Genomic DNA, 20,180 nt, shown 5'->3' on the forward strand with positions numbered 1-20,180 from the left:
CGAACACCACACCCTAACACCACACCCTAACACCACCCTAACACCACACCCTAACACCACACCCTAACACCACACCCGAACACCACACCCTAACACCACACCCTAACACCCTAACACCACCCGAACACCACACCCGAACACCCGAACACCACACCCGAACACCACACCCGAACACCCGAACACCACACCCGAACACCACACCCGAACACCACTCATGGCTATATTTCTTATTTGCAGTCGCTTCAAACATTCCAAATGGTTCACTAACTAACTTTGGTAGTATCTTGTTATCAGAAGATTTTAATTATTCTGCTAAAGAATCATTATTGATGAATATGCCTTGTGGTGCTGTTGAGTTTGTTGGTTGTCTTGCATTTGCTTTTTCAAGTAAAATCTTCCCTCATAGAATGGGGATCTCATTTGCTGCAATGTGTTTAGCATTTGTTTCTGCATGTATGTTGGCATTTGCTAATAACAATAATCATGCAAGATTAGCTGGTTATTATTTACAATATGTTTATCCAACAACTACAATTTGTGCACTTTCTTGTTTCCAATCTAACACTGCAGGTCATACCAAAAAAATTACAACTACAGCCATTTTCTTTATTGGTTATTGTGTTGGTAACTTGATTGGTCCTCAAACTTTCAAAGAACCTCCTTATACCGGTGGTAAAATTGCAATCGTTGTTTGTGATGCTGCAACATTGGCTTTGATTTTGGGAATTTACTTTGAGTACTGGAACTCAAACAGAAAGAATGATGCTAAAATGCAAACAATGGACTTGTCAGAGTTCAATGCCATTGAAAACTCTGAATTTGCTGATTTGACTGATAGAGAGAATCCAACCTTTAGATATTGTTTGTGATTACTTTGTTTTGAATTATTTTTTGTGATTAACTTGTTTTTTTTTTGACTAATATATATACCGTTTGATACGTTTTAGAGATCATAATTGTAGTTTATAGTGTATAACCTTCCAAGAGCAATAAATTACATAATTCTACTACCAAAGATTACCTAATATCGGAGGATTCCCAATTTGAGTGACCCGCGAATCTTCAACAAAGAGTTGTGTGGAGAAAGGCATAAAGATTTTAGATCTTATGCCTTGTTTTCTTTCAACAACACCTAAACAAATGTAACAAAATCATATTTACAGAGAACATGTCACCTTTGACTCGAGATTATCCAAGTGAGACTCTAGGATCCAGCAGCCACAACATTCTGAATCAAAATACAACAGTTCATAATTCAATAACAAAGAAACGGGTGCGTACTGGTTGCTTCAACTGTCGAAGAAAACATAAAAAATGTGATGAGCAAAAACCTATTTGCAAGGCATGTGTATTAAGAAATGATGATTGTGAGTGGCCGGCTCCTGCTGATTCCAGCTCAAGGAGAGCGAAGAGAAGAAAGTTACCTCATCCAATGAAAAAGCATCACCCAACTTCTTCAACTGGTTCATTATCACCAATTTCAAATTCATCAGAATGTTCAAGAAGCTCTTCAAATGCAGTGGAGAACTTGAAAGCTATTGATGATTACTCCAGAAAGCTGGAAAATATGGAGTCGTCATTGAATGCGACAGACAAAGTCACTAATGAATCATGGATTATTACACCTAACGGATTACCCGAACCCCATAGTTTAGGATCAAATACATCACCTCAAGAACCCATAACAGCATCTGCCCTCCAAAAACTGGAAGAGGTTTCTCCAATATCAAGTCAGCATGGTGTCGACTTCCCACTCAATTTGATTGACACCCAAAACACCGATCAATTTAATTTACTTGACCTTAATGATTTACAAGATACATTTAGAGACTACATGTTGGCAAATGTTTCCAATGCCCAAGATCCAAACCTTGATAGTACAATTCTTTTCAATAAACATATTGGAGTCGTTAACCAAGGTCCTGACCACACAGCGAGCTTAACAAAACAAGAGGAGAAAAAACTGATGAAAAATTATTTGTACAAAGTGGCACCTTGGTTAGATATGTTTGATTTGTCAAGGCAAATAGGTTTGAAATCCGTTCAATTAGCTAAAACTTACCCCTGTTTGAAATATGCCATACTTGCCTTAAGCTCAAGACAAATGGAAAGAACTAGTAATTTAAATGATTCTTCAATAAGTGCAGCCCTTTATCAAACTTCTTTGAAACATTTGATCCCAACAGTGAAAACCAAACTTGATATTGGTGGTATTTCCGCATGTGTTACTTTATGTATCTTTGATATGATGTCAAGAACTCCAGAAAAATGGAGATATCATCTTGAAGGATGTTCTGCGTTATTCAAGGCAACTGGGATCAATGGATTCAGTGAACCATATGAAAGAGCTTTATTTTGGGCATTTGCAAGAATGGATGTCAATTCAGCCGTGATTGGTGAGCAAAGTACTATGATTGAAAGTGAAAAATGGTTGCCAGACGGAGTTTCCTTACATTCAGCTGGTGAGTTTTTCAAAAAGGAGAATACTATTGATATGTATGCAAATTATAGTGTTTTCTTAAGCTCAAGAGTTTTAAATTTGATCTCAAGTACAAATGTGACAAATTTTGAGAAAGAATGGGAGTTTTTATGGACTGAAGTCAATGAATGGCATCAAAATAGACCTGATGAAATGAAACCATTGATTGAGTATGATTCTTCACCTTTCCCAGAAATACTATATGATAATGGTCCAGCTATTGGTTCTAACCAATTATACCACATGTCTATGATAATTTTAATGGAGAATAAGCCTAGATTGTACAAGACTAAGCATTCAAAGTCTCCAACATGGCATGCAAAACAGATTTGTTCAATTAGTCTCAATAATGATCATCAAGGATGTTGGAATAACTCTGTTCAAACATTGTATGTTGCAGGCAAACTATTGACACACGAAGATGAACACAAGATAATATTAGACTTGATGGACGAAATAGAGACAACAACAGGATGGGCAATGAGATTTCGAGGAAAAGATTTGAAAGAGTTTTGGGAACAAAGTTGTTAAAAAGATACATACTCGTTCGCGATTACACTGTTTTTCGTTGGCATTTCGAAAAATCATTTATAAACATGTATAGATAACTTTTACTCAATTCGATTAATCATTATGCAAATAATAACGAAACTTGAGGTGTCATGTTTCTTTTATACTAATAACAATTTTAAACCTGTTTTAGGCTGAAGTCCAGGTGGATGATTAGCTAAAGTGGTGTTCCTACCATGTGTATTGAATTGATCCATTGTCTAATTTTATTTTCAAGTTTCAGCCTTACCACAACAACACCAGTCTGTACAAACGTCTTGAGCATCAATGGCTGTTGACACTTCTTCAGTGGCTGGGATCATTGCAGGAAGGGACCCATTGGTCTACTCATCAAGCAATCCCATTACTCTATTTCTTTTCCAGGCCATCTTCATCATATCGCTTTGCCAAATTATCCATATCCCGCTTGGTTATATTAGACAACCAAGGGTCATAGCAGAAGTCATATCAGGTATTTTATTAGGACCTAGTGTACTTGGCCATGTGCCAAACTTTACAGATACATGTTTCCCTAAAGCTTCGGTTCCATTATTGACTCTAGTTGCGAACATAGGTGTTATTTTGTTTTTGTTCCTTGTTGGATTAGAAGTTGATGTCAATTTTATCAAGAAAAACTTGAGAATAGCATTAAGTGTTGGATTGGTTAATATGGCCATTCCATTTGGTCTTGGATGTGCTGTTTCGATAGGTCTTTACAATGAGTATAGGATCTTGGATGATAATATTCCAACTATCAAGTTTACAACTTATATGGTTTTCATTGCAGTGGCGATGTGTATAACCGCTTTCCCAGTGTTGGCAAGAATTTTGACAGAATTGAGGTTGTTGAAAGATCGTGTGGGAACTATTGTTTTAGCTGCAGGCATTACAAATGATGTTGTTGGTTGGATGTTGTTAGCTTTAAGTGTTACGTTAGCCAATTCCGGTAGTGGGATTAATACATTATACATTTTACTTGTTGTTATTGGTTGGGGTTTATTTGTGGTTTTCCCAGCAAGATGGTTTCTTCATAAAGTCATTATGAAGAAGGATTTGAAAAATGGAACTCTTTCAAGATTTTCAATCTTGATTGTTTTGCTTTTCGTTTTCATTTCAAGTTTCTTCACTGATATTATAGGTGCACATCCAATTTTCGGTGCGTTTTTAGTTGGATTAATTGTTCCAAGAGAATTTGGTTTTGTTGTTGATCTTACAAATAAAATTGAAGATCTGGTCCACATTGTCTTGATTCCAATTTATTTCGCATTAGCAGGGTTTAACGTTAATTTTGGTGAATTGAATCGTGGTATTGATTGGGCTTATATTATTGGTATTATAATAATCGCTGTTGTTGGTAAAGTTTTCGGTGGGTTTGTCTCTGCAAAGTGTAATGGGCTCTATTGGAGAGAATCTTTGGCAGTTGGTGTGTTGATGTCATGCAAAGGTATTGTCGAAATTGTTGTATTAAATGTTGGTTTGAATGCAGAAATCATAAGTCATAAAGTGTTTTCAATGTTTGTTGTTATGACATTGGTGAGTACTTTTTTAACAACACCATTAACCTTACTTGTTTATCCAATTTCATATCGTGAAAAAGTGCAAAAAATTTTAAGAGGTGAAATTGATTGGGATGGTAGGGAATTAGAAAAATTGAAATCCAATTCTACAGATATGACAGTTAATGATAAGTTGACACAACCTAATTATAGATTGAGCAAACTTATTTATAATGTTGATAATTTAAATGGACTCTTACCTTTGCTTAATTTTTTAGAATTGTTTTATGGACATCAAGAAAAACTGAAAGATTCAAATCTTATTCCTATACATGCCATATATTTACAAGAATTAACTGAAAGAACAACTGATTTGATTGGTGCTTCAGCACAAACTGATTCAAGCTATCATGAACAATTGGAATTACTGAAAAGAGTTTTTGAATTCAATGAAATTCCCTTCATTAGTGATTTAAAATATTATGTCATGGAAGACAAGTTTGACACATTTGTTGAAACTTCAGATAACCGTGATGATCTTTTAATTTATTCAATGAATGGTGTTGACTCTAACTTTATTAGTGATTTTGATCCACTTGTTGTCAATTCTCAGTTTGGGATTTTAATCAAGAATAATAGTTCCAAGATCAATCATTTGAATGTTATTTTGGATTCTAATGATCAGCATAGTGATTCATTGATTTTGTACTTGCTGAAAACATTTGGAGCGAATGTTAAATCGATTAATGTTTCCATCGTTGGAGAAAATGTTTACAAGTCAAGATTAAGTCAAATATTGAGTATCTCTGTCACTGTGCAAGAGTATGATCCAGAAAAAGAATTAAATGGCTTGGTTTTGAAAGGGCTAAACATTGGCACATTGGCAGATGATATTGAACAGAGCAAACACTGTGATTACGACCTACTTTTATTGAAAGAGCTATGAATATCTATGATTATTTATTTGGGGTATACGGCTGAAATATAGAATTCAGGGCTTTGTAGGGCTTGACAAAAGGAATGAGTTTATACCAACGCTGCCATCCCGATACGGGTCTTTACGGAGTTTACATCCTCGAATCAGATACAAATCAAAGAAACCACTAGCTTTTGAAATGGTTCAAAGCTGGTTGATCTCTAGTTAAAGATCTCCAGCTTCAAATAATACACTCCACACTATTCCCATACACCACCTTAATTAATCCTCACCAAATGCTCTATGTTTTCTAATTTTCCTTCCGTGTCCTGCTTTCCCCTGAACAGCCAATGAAATTGCGATAAAGACGCGGTTCGCGCCACATCCCAGAACGTTGTTGAAATTTTTTTTTTTCGCCCCTTTGATACAAATATAAAACTCTTTCCTTCTTCCTTTTGTTCTTTCATCATAAGTGTATTGAAGATAGATTGATTCTATTCCCATTCATATTCCTTTTATATATTCTTTCAGTTCATCGCAATGTCTGCTGTTCCTCAATATACCGTTTCAGATTACTCAAAATTCGCTTTAGCTGGTGCTATTGGTTGTGGTGTTACCCACGGTGCCATGACTCCAATTGATGTCGTTAAAACTAGAATTCAATTAGATCCAGTTACCTACAACAAAGGTACCATTGGTTCTTTCAGACAAGTTATTGCCAACGAAGGTGCTGGTGCTTTATTAACTGGTTTAGGTCCAACTGTTGCCGGTTACTCTTTACAAGGTGCTTTCAAATTCGGTGGTTACGAATTATTCAAAAAAACTTTTATTGATTTCTTGGGTTATGAAACTGCTTCAAAATATAAAAACTCAATCTACATTGGTTCTGCTGCCATTGCTGAATTCTTTGCTGATATTGCTTTATGTCCATTAGAAGCTACCAGAATTCGTTTAGTTTCTCAACCAACTTTTGCTAATGGTTTAATTGGTGGTTTCGGTAGAATCTTGAAAGAAGAAGGTGTTGGTTCTTTCTACAATGGTTTCACCCCAATCTTATTCAAACAAATTCCATACAACATTGCTAAATTCTTGGTTTACGAAAGAGCTGCTGAATTATACTATGGTTTCATCCCAACTAAAAAATCTGAATTATCTCAATCCATGCACACTGTTGTTAACTTAGCTTCCGGTTTAACTGCCGGTTTCGCTGCTGCCATTGTTTCTCAACCAGCTGATACTTTATTATCAAAAGTTAACAAAACTAAAAAAGCTCCAGGTCAATCCACTATTGGTTTATTAGGTTCATTAGCTAAACAATTAGGTTTCGTTGGTTCTTTTGCCGGTTTACCAACCCGTTTAGTTATGGTTGGTACTTTAACCTCACTACAATTCACCATCTACGGTTCATTAAAACCAGCTTTGAACTGTCCTCCATCCGTTGAAATTGGTGGTAAAGGTCACTAAATTAAATCATGATCTCTTGTCATAATTATTAGAAGATGTACATATATATATAAAAATCAACCTAATAGAGATTGTGTTGTTACAGGATTAATGTTTAATCAATAATATAAAAAAACAATGAAGTTTCCTTGATTCTAATGTAAACTATTATGCACCTGTTGCTGGGAATGGTTGATCGGTTTTCATATAGTCATCCAATTCTTTATCCAAATCTTCAATTGTTGGTTTTGAATGTTTACCGTTTGATTTTACAGGTCTTTGTGGCTTATCGTCTTCCTTATTCATATAGCGATTCAATTCTTCATCTAAATCGTCCATACTTGGTTTCTTAGTTCTATGACCCCCTCTAGTTTCGCCCCTGTAGGCTCTTGATCCTCTTGGAGTGCCTGATCTAGTGCCTCTTGGTGCAATCAAAACATTTAGTGGTTTGATCTCCTCAACACTAATTATTTCACCAACAGCCTTCTTCTTATCAAATTTTTGTACAGCTGTCTCATTGTTATCTTGATCCTCATACCCAACATACGCAACACCTGAGCTTCGACCTGAATGATTGTATTCGATCAAAACAAATGAAGTTTCACCAACTGTTTCAAAAAGTGACTTGTTATTGTTAATAATTTGTACAATGTTTGTGTTTTTTTTTTTTTCATGAAAACTCACTTTCAAATCTTGTTCACCAATCTCATAATGCAAATTTGTAATTTTAAGATACGCCTTCCCATGGCTATAATACGTTAGTACATTTTTGGATTGAGTTGGATATAAAAACATACCTTAATCTTTGTAACTTTGTCTGTCTTGGAGGTTCATATCTATCCCTAAAGTCTCTTGACTGTGGACGTCTTTCCCTCGAGCGTTCTCTATCTCTTCTTGGTCTGCTGGGCTTTTCAGCTATTAGTACTCATTGTTTTCTTCAAAGAAACACACAAACGTACTGGTCTTCTTGAGTCTCTTGATCTAGGCTATATTTATTGTGTGAGTCCAAATGCTATTAATTTGTAAACATCCACGCGAGACATACCTTTGAGTGGTCGCCAATTAGCTCGTCCAATGATTTTTCCAAAGCTGACATTTTGTATAGTTTGTTTCAGTAATTTTGAAGGTTGTTTACTGTTGTGACGAATCAACGAAAAATCAACAAAGTACTTTCTCGATGAAAAATTCGCGGATCAATATCCACTACAAAGTTTGGATTCCACAAATTGAAGGTAGCCTTTATTCAAATCTCATCAATATCTTTGAAGACATCCGTAAATCTCGATTCTTGATGAGTCTCTAGTATTTCCTTCTTGAAGGCAGCAAACTTTTCATTCTTTAGACCAGGTTTGACATAAATCAAATTTCCGTAAGCAACACTCAATCTATAAGCAGCCTCAGACGAATAACTTGCCAATGCGATACCTTGTTCAATGATCTTTTCATTTAATCTTAAAGACAATGAAGATGATTTGAATTTAGTAATATAGACACTAAAGTTCAAGATCAAAGTAGCAACTGCATTTGAAATATTGATTAAATGTTTTGGATCAATCCCTGTGTCAAGATTAACTGAGTCAATGATTTGGTTGAAAACTTTGGCATCGGTCACAACAGTTTCACCCCATACTTTATTTAGGAACAAATTGCACAAGAATCTCAAAGTCATAAAATAGATTTGAGGACTAGTCTTTGATAATCCAATCTTCAAAACCCCACTTAATTGTTTAGGTCGCTCTTTTAAATAAGGAACAATCAATCTCAATATATCAAACCCTGGTAATTTGTTATTCCAGCTTTCAATAACACTATTAGCAACATCTAATAGGGCATCCTCGTTATTGGTGGAAAAATCTTTTTGAATTTTTTCAAATTGCTCCGATGTGAAAGTTTTTTCACTTTCATTGAACTTTTCTAAACCTTTCAAAATGGTAGCCGAAGTATTAGCTGTAAACCCCAAATAGTCTGTATGGGGTATGACTTTGTTCCTAGAGTCAGAATAAGGATTGTAAACGTCAGCAGATTGATTAATATTGACCCCTTGTGTATTTGTGGTGATAAATCTAACAACCTCTTCAGTATAACTATCTGGTAATTCATTGGCTTCTAAAAATCGTGTAGCTGCTGTATATGGGTTTTCATTGGCATTGTATGGAAGCTTCAAAGGTGGCGCGCCTTCTTGAACGTCAACATCAAAAACATAATCCCATTTTTTACCATCAAATAGTTGCTTCTTTTCACTAGCTGAAGAACCAACAACTTCACCAATTTTGATCCAGTTACCTTCTGACCATTGATATGCCTCGATTATCCCTTGTAAAGTCTTGACCATAATCACTTGACCCTCTTTAGTACCAGGTACAGTCAATGCTTCAGGACCGACTGCCTTTGAATCATCGACTGTTTGAGAATTGATAGAGATATTCTCAACAGATTGCTGGAAAGCATGAATTTCAGCTTCAGGAGCAACTCTAGCTGGATCTCTTGTGAAAATTCTAATGACACCATCACTTCCACCGCTCACTATATCATCATTTGGTAATACCGAAACAGTCCACACAGAAATTGAAGGCAAAGTGATAACTTGTAGGGCTTTTCCATTTCTCCAAACCCTTACTGTTCTATCCTCACCTGATGTAACAAAATCACCATTTGATAGCAGTTTAACACAGTATACAAAACTTTCATGACCAACAAGTGTATGGATCAAATTACCTTCAAAATCACTAATCCTAACGGTTCCATCATTTGAAGTACTAGCAAACCCTTGGTTATTTGGTAGCAGTGCGAGACCTCTTGCCACATCTGAATGACCAATATAAGTCTTAATTTCTTTAGATCCTTGCCATAATTTTACTGTTCTGTCAGCAGATGAAGTCAAATAACGATCATTTTCTAAAATTTTAACATCCCAAACAGAAGCATTATGCCCAGACAAGGTGTATTTAAGTTGATTGTTTTCCCAAACTTTAGCAGTGCTATCCCAACTACCACTTATTATTTGATTATCGGAAAAATCCAAACTGCAAACATTACTTTCATGTCCAATCAATACATAAATTGCATCTGCACTAGATGAAAAGATATCTGTGATGTTAATAAGTTTATCTTGACCTGCAGAGATAACCTGATTGCTGATTGGGTCAAAGGCCAACGAATTGACGAAACCATTGGATGTGAAATTGACTTTTGATGTCCAAACACCATTTGTTTGAGTCCAAACCCTAACGGTAGAATCACGAGAAGCTGACACAATTGTATCGTTGAAAGGAGACACAATTGCCTTCACATCTTTCTCGTGTCCCTCCAATGTAGCTGACAATTTGAAACTAGACATCTTGAGCTGCTTTCTTCTTCAATTGGTTAAAATCTTGGGCGTAATCGTGGCAAATCTATAGAAATGGATCTGTAAACGAAAACCGAGGTCAGCTGAGATCACATGAGTAAAGTCGGAATATCCGCTTTGCCATTTTTTTTTTTTTTAATTTTTTTTGTTGTTTTCGAATTGAAAAACCCGTTTAACTTGTTTAGGTTCACGTTCAGTATTACACAGATCTCATCGTTCATAATCATTGACAATGGCTGCTCCTTTATTATACGCAAAAGCAGATGATGGCTACCTGTTCAAGCTCTCTCATGGTCACGATGCAGTGTTGCAAATCGGATTGAATGGCTCAACTTTGGTCAAGCCAGGTATGTCACTTTTCCATAATCGTGTTTAAATGGCGCTAACTTATTTTATCTAGAACTATTCCCAGTTACTGGTATAAACTCAATTGCTGCTATTATCGGTGTTATTAGATTACGCTCTTCTCGTTATATCATTGTTGCAACAAAGACCAAGGAAGTTGGTCAACTACGTCAAGATTCCGTCAACAAAATTGTGGAATACAAAGTTTTGCCTTTATCCAACTCATTTTTGAAAGATGACGATGAACAAAAATATTTGGAACTATTGAAATTTCATTTGGATTCAGCTCAACTTTATTTCTCATACACATATGACTTGACAAATTCTCATCAAAGAATCGGGGAAAATGAAGGGTCTATCAAACCATTATGGGAGCTAGCTGATAAGAGATTTTTCTGGAATTATTATGTTGCTGAAGAGCTCATCAATAATGCTACAGATGACTACAGATATAACTCATTTATTGTCCCTCTGATCTATGGTTATGTTAATATAATTCACACTTCAACAAACTCTAAGCCAATTTCATTCGGTTTGATTACTAGAAGAAGCAGACTAAGAGCTGGTACAAGATATTTCCGTCGTGGTATCGATGCTTCAGGTAATGTTGCAAATTATAATGAAACTGAACAATTGTTAATTTTGCATCATTCTAGAGAAAGTTATGAAACTTTTAGTTATATTCAAACAAGGGGATCAGTTCCTGTTTATTGGGCTGAGGTTAACAATTTGAAATATAAACCAGACCTAAGTATTGGAGAACCTCCTTTGGAAGCCGCTAGAAAGCACTTTGATCAACAAATCAGCTTATATGGGGACAACTATCTGGTAAATTTGGTTAATTCCAAAGGTTATGAAGAGCCAGTTAAAAATGCTTATGAAAATATTGTCGATGCTTTAGGTGATCCAAAACTTCATTACGTTTATTTTGATTATCATCATGAATGTCGTAATTTGAAATGGCATAGAGTTAAGATTTTGATTGAACATTTGGCACAATTGGGTTTAAGTAACACCGACTTTTACCATGAAGAAAGAACACAAAATAATGTCAAGTTAATCAACCAACAAGGTTCAGTTGTTCGTACAAATTGTATGGATTGTTTGGATAGAACTAATGTTGTCCAATCCACTTTAGGACATTGGGTTTTACAAAAACAATTTGAAATTGGTGGAATCTTACCTCCAGGATCAATTTGGGAACATGATAAATTATTATTATTCCAATTCCAAAACATATGGGCAGATAATGCGGATGCTGTTAGTAAATCTTATTCAGGGACTGGAGCCTTGAAAACTGATTACACAAGAACTGGTAAACGTACCAAGAAGGGTGCATTAAGTGATTTGATGAATTCAATAACAAGATATTATAAAAACAATCTCAGAGATGGTCCTAGACAAGACTCTTATGATTTATTCTTGGGTTTATTCTCACCATATGGTGCTGTTGATTCTCCATTTGAGGATAAAAGACCTCCATTAACACAATCAATTCCTTATATTTTTATAGCATCTTCAATCTTATTCTTTGCAGCTATTTTGTTTCCAAAAGGTTCAATCTTTAGTTTGAAAAATATGTTCTTGTTGGCCTCATGTTTAAGTGTTTTGGGAATTTCAGGTAATTATATGCTAAAGAACGGTATGCAATATGTTTTTTGGCCAAAATTGGTTGAGATGGAGTTTCTTGCCAAGAGGGACATTTTCAGTGATGGTAAGTTTAGTGGTGTTAGATTTGCTAAAAGTAATAGATATCATTCACCAAATGAAGCTAAAAAGGACTAGAAAAAGAAGTTTACACAGAATATTCGTATTTCTTTTTTTGCTTTTGATCATTAATTTTATTGTTATTATTCCTTCTTTTATATATATGACTGATAAATCTAATTTGCTTATATTGTGTATAAATTTATTGACTCAATAAGTCTTTGACAAATTCCTCCACATTTTCAGCTCTCATTAATGCTTCACCAACTAAATACCCATTGACACCTTCAGCTTTATATTTTTCAGCGTCATGACCATTCGTTATACCGGATAAAGCAATGAGTAAAGTATCTTTAGGGGTTAAAGAAACCAAGCTTGAAGTTGTATTTAAATCAACTTGGAAACTATGCAAGTCTCTATTGTTAACCCCGATAACTTTTGGTTTTAATATTAAAGCTCTTTGGAATTCCTCTGCGGAACTCACTTCAACTAAAGGTTCCATTCCTAATTCCACTGAATAGTTGTACAATTGTTTCAAAAGAGCATCATTTAACATTTTAACAATTAATAACACAGTATCAGCACCAGCAAGTCTTGCTTCCAAAATTTGATATTCCGAAAAAATAAATTCTTTTCTCAAAATAGCTGGTCTATTTGGTAATGAAGATACAACTTGACGAACATTTTTCAAATCTTGAATTGAACCTTTGAACCAATGAGGTTCGGTTAAAACAGAGATTGCAGAAGCTCCGGCTTTTGCATAAAGCAACCCTTGTTCTGCAGAATTGGCTTGTAAATCTATTGGTCCTTTTGATGGAGACGCCCTTTTAACTTCTGCTAATAAACAAGACTCAGTACCACCATTTTTCAGTCTATCATAAAAATCAACAAGAGGTGGAGCCAATCCTAAATCAAAATTTTTCTTCAAATCATCAAATGTGAAACCAGGTATTTTCTGCAATTCTTCAACATCCAAAGTTCTTTTAGCATAAATTTCATCAAGAATTGAAGTTTTAACTTTTTTAGTTGTTGATGATTTAACTTCCTTATCAGTGAAAATAGTGCAATTTTCATTGTCATTCCAATAACCACCTCTAATATTCAAAATGTTTTTAATCATACGATGGCCTTCTTCAGTCAATATACTTTCAGGATGGAATTGAACACCTTCAATTGTGTATTTTTTATGACGAACACCCATTATAATTCCCGAATCAGTTCTTGCAGTAACTTCAAGATCTTCAGGTAGAGAGACTTTTGTACCAGCCAAACTATGGTATCTTGTAACAGCAATACCTTGAGGAACATTTTGGAACATTCCTTTTGAATCGTGGTTGATTAAAGAAGTTTTACCATGAACAATTTCACCAGCGTAACCAACTTCACCACCAAAAACTGAAAAAATACATTGTTGACCCATACAAACACCAAAAATTGGGATTTTTCCTGCAAAATGCTTAATCACATCTCTTGAAATACCAGAGTCTGTTAGTGGATGGCCTGGACCTGGAGAAATCACAATTGTATCTGGTTTCAACTCTTCAACGCCTTGAATCGATATTTTGTCATTTCTGAAAACTTCCACACTAGCTCCTTCTTGACATAAATATTCGTATAAATTCCAAGTGAAAGAATCGTAATTGTCAATTATCACAACTTTGCTTGACATTTTCGTTAATCTTCTATAAAAGTTCAACAATCAAAGTGTAAAAGTGATATTATTACTCATTAAAACACTAGATTTCCTCGAACCTCATCACGAAAAGGAAAAAAAAAATGGCCATACATTGTGGCCGTTCCGATCATTCCATAGTTAACCACTTGCCCTCCCTTTACACGTGACTGTGAGATCTCTTTCGGTAGGACCACTCAAGAGATCATTTTCAAGATCGCGTTCTTTTTTTGCTTTCGAGTTCAAATCAACAAAAAATAACAGCTTGAAACATCAACAACATTCAGGTACCATCCACCACCAACGCACAACTACAACTTAGCACTCATTTGTATCTTTTAATTCCCATAAAACACTGATAAAACAATGGTTGCTGTTACATCTGCTGCTTTAAGAAAGAGAAAGACCTTGAAAAAAGGTATTCAATTCACCGTTATGGTTGTTGGTCAATCTGGTACTGGTAGATCAACTTTTATCAATAGTTTATGTGGCCAACAAGTTGTTGATACCAGTAGCACAATTCCATTACCAACAGATGATTCTACTGAAAGAGACTTCAACTTGAGAGAGGAAACAGTTGAATTGGAAGATAATGAAGGTGTCAAGATTTTACTTTCCATAATTGATACACCAGGTTTTGGTGATTCATTAGATAATTCATCAAGTTTCAACATTATAACAGACTATCTCAAACATCAATATGATGAAATCTTATTGGAAGAGAGTAGAGTTAGAAGAAATCCTAGATTTAAAGATTCAAGAGTTCATGCTGTTTTATATTTCATTAATCCAACTGGTCATGGGTTAAAAGAATTGGATATTCATTTATTAAAACAATTATCAGGATTGGCTAATATTATTCCAGTTATTAGTAAATCAGATTCATTAACACGTGAAGAATTGATTTTAAACAAGAAATTGATATTGGAAGATCTAAAATATCATCAAATTGAATATTATAATTTCCCATATGATTTAGAAAACGATGATAATGAAACCATCGATACAAATTCTTATCTAAGATCATTAATTCCATTTTCAGTCATTGGATCAAATCAAGTGTTTGAAGTTGATGGAGAATTGATTAGAGGGAGAAAATATCCTTGGGGTTTTATCAATATTGAAGATCATGAATCATCAGATTTTGTGATACTTAGAAACTTGTTATTGATCAGTCATTTACAAGACTTGAAAGATTATACACATGAAATCTTGTATGAAAGATATAGAACTGAAGCTTTGAGTGGCGGAGGGTTACCAGAACATCTAAGTACACAATTAAATTCAGCATCTGCAAGTGTTAGATCTCCATATGCTGAAGATTTGAAATCACCAAGTATTAAACAAGAAGATAATGCTTCAATCAGTACACCAAGCTTAAACAATAATCATAATGATACTTATTTAGCTCGTGAGGAACAGATTAGATTGGAAGAGGAAAGATTAAAAGCTTTTGAAGAAAGAGTTCAAAAAGATTTATTACAAAAGAAACAAGAATTGTTAGCAAGGGAACGTGAATTAAGAGAAATTGAGGAAAGATTAGAGAAAGAAGGTTCTGTTAAACCTGAACCACTTGAATAAGTTAAATACCTAAGAAAAAAAAATTGACACTGTTTTTTTATTTATTTTTTCCTGTAATAGATGTCCACGATTTGGATGTTTTCTACCCTTTTTACTTTTCGCGACTTCATGGACTACATATAAAAAAAAATTGTGGAAAAAAAAATTTTCTTTAATTATTCTCATTTTTTGAAGTGTAACAAGAATAAGTACAATTGTTTTTATTTGGGTAAGTTTAAACATTCAATTGAATTACAATCGCACGATATTGATCTAGAATGATGAGTCACAAGATAGGGACAACTGACTTTGATTGAAGAGAAACGTCTTTTGCCAGTTTTAGTAGAACTTAGTGCACCTCTGACATTCCACTTAGATTAAATAAAATGTGTTTGATTGAATCTAGTTTCGAAATTCAAGAAATCAACTAACAAGTGTTATAGACTTTATAACTAATTATAGTTGTCTAATTCCAATTGAGAATAAAATAAAGAAGTTAAGTTTGAAGCCGTTTGTGTTGTAGCCACCTTTGGGATTATTATACACGTCTAGCCCAGGAAACTCCACATTTGATATTCAAATTGAATTTGTCAATCGTACCTTCAATTTGGTAAATTAGGTATATATTTCTCTCAACAAATATCGAAATCGATCGTCTGATCAAGACTTCAACTGATCTAAGGAGTCCGTAGATGAACTTTTAGATCAACGCGACAAAAAAATGTTACACCCATAATATCTTGTACAATTTGAATATAACCCATTTGGTGAATCAAAGAGGTTTTAACCAAGTTTATACAATTTCAATAAGTTATTGACCCGTATACAAGTGTCAGATCTCGAATTTTTTTTTTTTTTTTGGCGATTGAAAAAAAAAAAAGAGCACCATAACCAAGCTAATCCAACGTTAACATCAGATCAGTTTTATATACAGCTCATCATTAACATCATGTCAGCCCAATCTATGTTCCCAGGCTTGACAGCTTCAAGATTCACAAGACAAATAACCAGGCTAAACTTGATATCGAGTGGACCAGGGTCCGTTACAGTTGGTCAAAATGTGAAAAATGTTGAATTACTTTTCAAGAGATTAAATACCGATGGTCATATGGGTGCTAGGTGAGTATAATTGATTTTGATTATTCTCAGTGTGTCAAACTAACAGTTAAAGAAAATTCTGGAGAGAGAATTTACCAAGAGTGCAGTTTCATAATCCAGCTCTACCAATTCAAGTCACAAGAGTTGAAGTTGCAAATGCTTCAGAGCATGCAAAAGTTCCAGCCATTCTAAAAGTTACATATGGTAAGTCAAGATCTAAAAAGTCAAAATTAATTGAGTCTTTACTAACATTCCAACTTTAGCTGATGGTAAAACAGCACAAGTTGATGTTAAAAACAAGCACAGTTCTGATATTTTGAATGACTTCATAAACCTCACTGGAGCCAAACCGGCCAAAGAAGTCATCATTGACAGGGATCCTAGAGGCATCCAATGAACGACTACAAGCCATCATCACCCATTCTGTATATACTTTGAATTCATTTAACCAAATTATGTGTTTGTACCTGTAAATCAAGTCTATTATGTGCGTGCGTGTACCGTGGCCCCTCCGTTCAAACGACGATCAGGTTTTCTTTTGTTTTTGATAGTCAGAGTCAAGTTGGTGATAAAGCGCAGTATATAAAGAAAGGCTACTTCCATGGATGTTGGAAACCTGCTTGCACTGAGAAGAAGTAATAGCAATGTCCACTAAAAAGTCATCATCTTTCCTGCTGCTCAGCGACTTGTACCATGGAGCGGTGCTCGTGAGTATCATTATTACAATCAGATCTAGAGCATTCCCACTAATATCCAATCCAAGGGAACCAAACTATCCAGAAAACACATTTATGATAGCTACGTTAAAGTGCCCTTTGGCGTGCTCGTGATATTGGGTATCCTGTACGCTGTTAATGAAATCATCATCTTGACCACAATAGATTTCCCAGCTTCAGTCACTTGTATGTTGTTGCTATACATTTTTTTGATATCAAGTCAACGGTTCTTGGGAAACAGAAGAACTACTAAAATTGTCAAATTCATTGATATCCCTGGAGGATTCAGTTTAAGATGGATTAATATCTTTTTCACTCCGGCTTTCATCACTTTACCATTATCTTCATGGATTAGTGCTAAAGAAGCCTTGACCATCGCTGCGGTTTTCCTTATCGGGTATTTTGTCGCTACAGCTATTGTTGCTTATTTTTGCGTTTTCCTACAAATGTTGTTGAAGAAGACTAGAAGATCAAATGTTGAAAGAGCTGAAGAATTGAATCTAATGGAGGATAATGATGAGCTTAATGGGAATACAACTGCTCTGACTAGTAATAACGATTTGTTAGGAAGTCCAACTTCTCAATCAAATGACTCGGTTAGAGTTTATGAAGGTGGTGAACGTCGTGAATCAAATGTATCAATAACTTCTCCTATTGAATTGAATAGAATGAGATCTTTGGAACAAAATCCTGAAACAATTGTTAATGATATTCCAAGAGGTGATGAAGATTCAGTTGAAGATGAATTTAGAAGAAGTATTTCATCAAGACATCAAGGTTTATTCAACAATCAACAAACTGATGATCAAACTTCTGATGAGGTTGTTAAAATTGAATTACAAACTAATAAAGATAGTAAAATTTGGAAGATCCCTTCAATGCCCTCACCTGTTGCACAACCAAAAAGACCAAATAATCCAGGTGTTAAAGCTAAATTGAATAAATTTAACAAGCTGTTGTGTAAAAGATCAGTTTTGGAACAAAACCCAATGTTGGAAACTGATAGAAAAATTATTATAGGACAATTTGTTTTCAAAAACTTTGATTATATTGTTTTATTTGGTTTATTTATTGCAAGTTTACCAATTTATTTTGCGAGAGATTATGCAATGTTTTTACATTTGTCCATTGCAGTTGCAACTTTTATATTTTTGTTGAATGTTCCACCTCCAAAATACAAGAAATTTTTACATCCAGTCTTGTGTTCAGTTGCATTATCTTGGTTTTTTTTCTATATTTTTTCATTAATGAAGAGAGAAAATTTCTTGGATACATTGAAACAATATAAAACTGGTCGTAATTATTTGAAATTATTCAATCATAGAAAAAATGATAAATGGCCTGGTGCTGGTGATGTCTTTTCCACTTTGATGGATGTTTCAATTGTTTCATTATCAATTCCAATGTATACTTATAGAAATGATTTGAAACGTCATTTCTTTGCATTATTACCTCCAATTTTACTCATGTCTTTTGGTTGTTTTTTCGTTTATCCACCTTTATGTTATCATTTAGGAATTTCTTCAGAGCGTTCGTTAGGATTTGCAGGAAGATCTGTTACTTTGGCTTTGGGAACCCCTTTTGTTCAAGCATTGGATGGTTCAGTCCCATTGATGGCTGTCACTACAGTGGTTTCAGGTATTGTTGGAGCTTTAACTGGTCAATTTGTGTTTGGTAAACATGTTTTGAGACTAAGAGATGATGATTATGTTACAAGAGGTATTACTTTGGGGGTCAATTGTGGTGCAATTGCTACTGCCCATTTGTTGACCATTGATCCAAGAGCTGCAGCTATGAGTAGTTTATCTTTTGTTTTATTTGGTACAATTATGGTTATAATGGCTAGTATAAAACCTTTAGCTAATATAGTTAAAGTATGGGCTGGTGTTGATGTTTGAATTTATGGGTTAAATACTGTCTTTTTAATGTTCTTTTTCCTTCATTCCTTTGCACGATCTGTTACGACTATATAATTAATCAAAAATTTATGACATTTATGTATGTTTCACCAAACTGTCACACGATGTGAGCACCATTGTCTTGGTTCCTTTTTCTTAATTGTTAAATGGAAACACAATTACAATCTCTATTGTCATACTTTTGCTTCCTCTTATTTGCTACAAATATCTCTTTCACTGGTAATTCGTGTATCAACAGCTAATTCTGAATAAATTAATTGATCCCAGTCGAGCTTTTTTCTTAATTTAACCAGAAAAAAAAATTGAAAAAGGTGTCCGATTGCACCTAAAACAACAACAACACCACCATCAACCCATACAATCATTTACTTTGAAGTGAAGACCCTTCACACTCATACCAATCCCATTTGACATTGCTCTACCTGTTTTTCCTTGGTTTTTATTACCGTTTCTAGATGATTCAAAGATGCCTTCAATCACATTAAAGCCTCACAAATCACATCCAGTTGCTACTGAAGAATCGTCAATAACAACAAGCACCACAGATGCTCAAAAGGAATCACAAACTACACCTCATCCTCCAAAAAGACCACATTCATTATCTACTTCACTCAAAAATCTATTTATCAAAAGTCCCAAATTGGAAGATTCCACAGCAACATCAATACCCCCATCATCTTCATCTACCTCAGCATCAACACCAACAAAAGTACGAAGCCCTACTCGTGGTGATACTAAACTGGATCAAATCACTCCAATAGAGGCTCCTCAGCCAGCTGTGACTGTACCGCCTCAGGCTGCTACTTCAAGTGCTTTAAAAACACCTCTCCTAAGGTCAAAAAAACCAGTTTTACCTGCATTTGCTGAAGAGGATTCTGAAAATTCAATTGGTGAAAGTGGTAATAAGAATAACAACAACATACCCATAATATCT

The 20,180-nt window shown here is 34.7% G+C and overlaps 12 protein-coding genes across 12 annotated transcripts; 9 read left to right on the forward strand and 3 right to left on the reverse strand.

Annotated features, from left to right (window-relative positions):
* Positions 1–335: 335 nt before the first annotated feature.
* Positions 336–869, forward strand: WICANDRAFT_65596 (uncharacterized protein; the record flags this gene model as incomplete). Its single annotated transcript, XM_019183947.1, has 1 exon — positions 336–869. One exon carries the CDS (start codon positions 336–338, stop codon positions 867–869), a length of 534 nt encoding a protein of 177 aa, XP_019035920.1.
* Positions 870–1,939: 1,070 nt separating this feature from the next.
* WICANDRAFT_19300 (uncharacterized protein) lies at positions 1,940–2,995 on the forward strand (the record flags this gene model as incomplete). The annotated part of the gene is made up of 1 exon (XM_019180822.1): positions 1,940–2,995. A coding segment is annotated over one exon (1,056 nt), but the record flags the coding sequence as incomplete, so codon positions are not given.
* A 197-nt stretch (positions 2,996–3,192) lies between these two features.
* KHA1 (Kha1p) lies at positions 3,193–4,939 on the forward strand (the record flags this gene model as incomplete). The annotated part of the gene is made up of 1 exon (XM_019182607.1): positions 3,193–4,939. A coding segment is annotated over exon 1 (1,623 nt), but the record flags the coding sequence as incomplete, so codon positions are not given.
* A 27-nt stretch (positions 4,940–4,966) lies between these two features.
* WICANDRAFT_98048 (uncharacterized protein) lies at positions 4,967–5,494 on the forward strand. Its single transcript, XM_019186624.1, has one exon. It carries the CDS (start codon positions 5,012–5,014, stop codon positions 5,468–5,470), a length of 459 nt encoding a protein of 152 aa, XP_019035923.1. The 5' UTR covers positions 4,967–5,011; the 3' UTR covers positions 5,471–5,494.
* A 486-nt stretch (positions 5,495–5,980) lies between these two features.
* On the forward strand, positions 5,981–6,904 carry MIR1 (Mir1p; the record flags this gene model as incomplete). The annotated part of the gene is made up of 1 exon (XM_019185253.1): positions 5,981–6,904. One exon carries the CDS (start codon positions 5,981–5,983, stop codon positions 6,902–6,904), a length of 924 nt encoding a protein of 307 aa, XP_019035924.1.
* A 147-nt stretch (positions 6,905–7,051) lies between these two features.
* Positions 7,052–7,979, reverse strand: WICANDRAFT_65600 (uncharacterized protein; the record flags this gene model as incomplete). Its single annotated transcript, XM_019183948.1, has 5 exons — positions 7,052–7,507; positions 7,568–7,631; positions 7,681–7,790; positions 7,843–7,869; positions 7,929–7,979. 5 exons carry the CDS (start codon positions 7,977–7,979, stop codon positions 7,052–7,054), a joined length of 708 nt encoding a protein of 235 aa, XP_019035925.1.
* A 147-nt stretch (positions 7,980–8,126) lies between these two features.
* On the reverse strand, positions 8,127–10,220 carry DOA1 (Doa1p; the record flags this gene model as incomplete). The annotated part of the gene is made up of 1 exon (XM_019182474.1): positions 8,127–10,220. One exon carries the CDS (start codon positions 10,218–10,220, stop codon positions 8,127–8,129), a length of 2,094 nt encoding a protein of 697 aa, XP_019035926.1.
* A 241-nt stretch (positions 10,221–10,461) lies between these two features.
* On the forward strand, positions 10,462–12,359 carry SAC1 (phosphatidylinositol-3-phosphatase SAC1; the record flags this gene model as incomplete). Its single annotated transcript, XM_019186008.1, has 2 exons — positions 10,462–10,576; positions 10,630–12,359. 2 exons carry the CDS (start codon positions 10,462–10,464, stop codon positions 12,357–12,359), a joined length of 1,845 nt encoding a protein of 614 aa, XP_019035927.1.
* A 124-nt stretch (positions 12,360–12,483) lies between these two features.
* Positions 12,484–13,950, reverse strand: TRP3 (bifunctional anthranilate synthase/indole-3-glycerol-phosphate synthase; the record flags this gene model as incomplete). Its single annotated transcript, XM_019186009.1, has 1 exon — positions 12,484–13,950. One exon carries the CDS (start codon positions 13,948–13,950, stop codon positions 12,484–12,486), a length of 1,467 nt encoding a protein of 488 aa, XP_019035928.1.
* A 369-nt stretch (positions 13,951–14,319) lies between these two features.
* Positions 14,320–15,534, forward strand: CDC11 (septin CDC11; the record flags this gene model as incomplete). The annotated part of the gene is made up of 1 exon (XM_019186010.1): positions 14,320–15,534. The coding sequence occupies one exon, from the start codon at positions 14,320–14,322 to the stop codon at positions 15,532–15,534; it is 1,215 nt and encodes a 404-aa protein (XP_019035929.1).
* Positions 15,535–16,462: 928 nt separating this feature from the next.
* Positions 16,463–17,024, forward strand: MRP49 (mitochondrial 54S ribosomal protein mL61; the record flags this gene model as incomplete). The annotated part of the gene is made up of 3 exons (XM_019180510.1): positions 16,463–16,632; positions 16,685–16,815; positions 16,875–17,024. The coding sequence occupies 3 exons, from the start codon at positions 16,463–16,465 to the stop codon at positions 17,006–17,008; spliced, it is 435 nt and encodes a 144-aa protein (XP_019035930.1). The 3' UTR covers positions 17,009–17,024.
* A 231-nt stretch (positions 17,025–17,255) lies between these two features.
* On the forward strand, positions 17,256–19,225 carry WICANDRAFT_81558 (LrgB family protein; the record flags this gene model as incomplete). The annotated part of the gene is made up of 2 exons (XM_019185254.1): positions 17,256–17,318; positions 17,348–19,225. 2 exons carry the CDS (start codon positions 17,256–17,258, stop codon positions 19,223–19,225), a joined length of 1,941 nt encoding a protein of 646 aa, XP_019035931.1.
* Between the last annotated feature and the right edge of the window lie 955 nt (positions 19,226–20,180).

This window comes from Wickerhamomyces anomalus (genome assembly GCF_001661255.1).
Source record: "Wickerhamomyces anomalus NRRL Y-366-8 unplaced genomic scaffold WICANscaffold_8, whole genome shotgun sequence".
In the NCBI taxonomy this organism is placed as follows: domain Eukaryota; kingdom Fungi; phylum Ascomycota; class Saccharomycetes; order Phaffomycetales; family Wickerhamomycetaceae; genus Hansenula; species Hansenula anomala.

Excerpts from the sequence above, each read along its gene's own strand:
- WICANDRAFT_98048 (XM_019186624.1), top strand. The coding sequence starts at position 5,012 with ATGGAAGACAAGTTTGACACATTTGTTGAAACTTCAGATAACCGTGAT.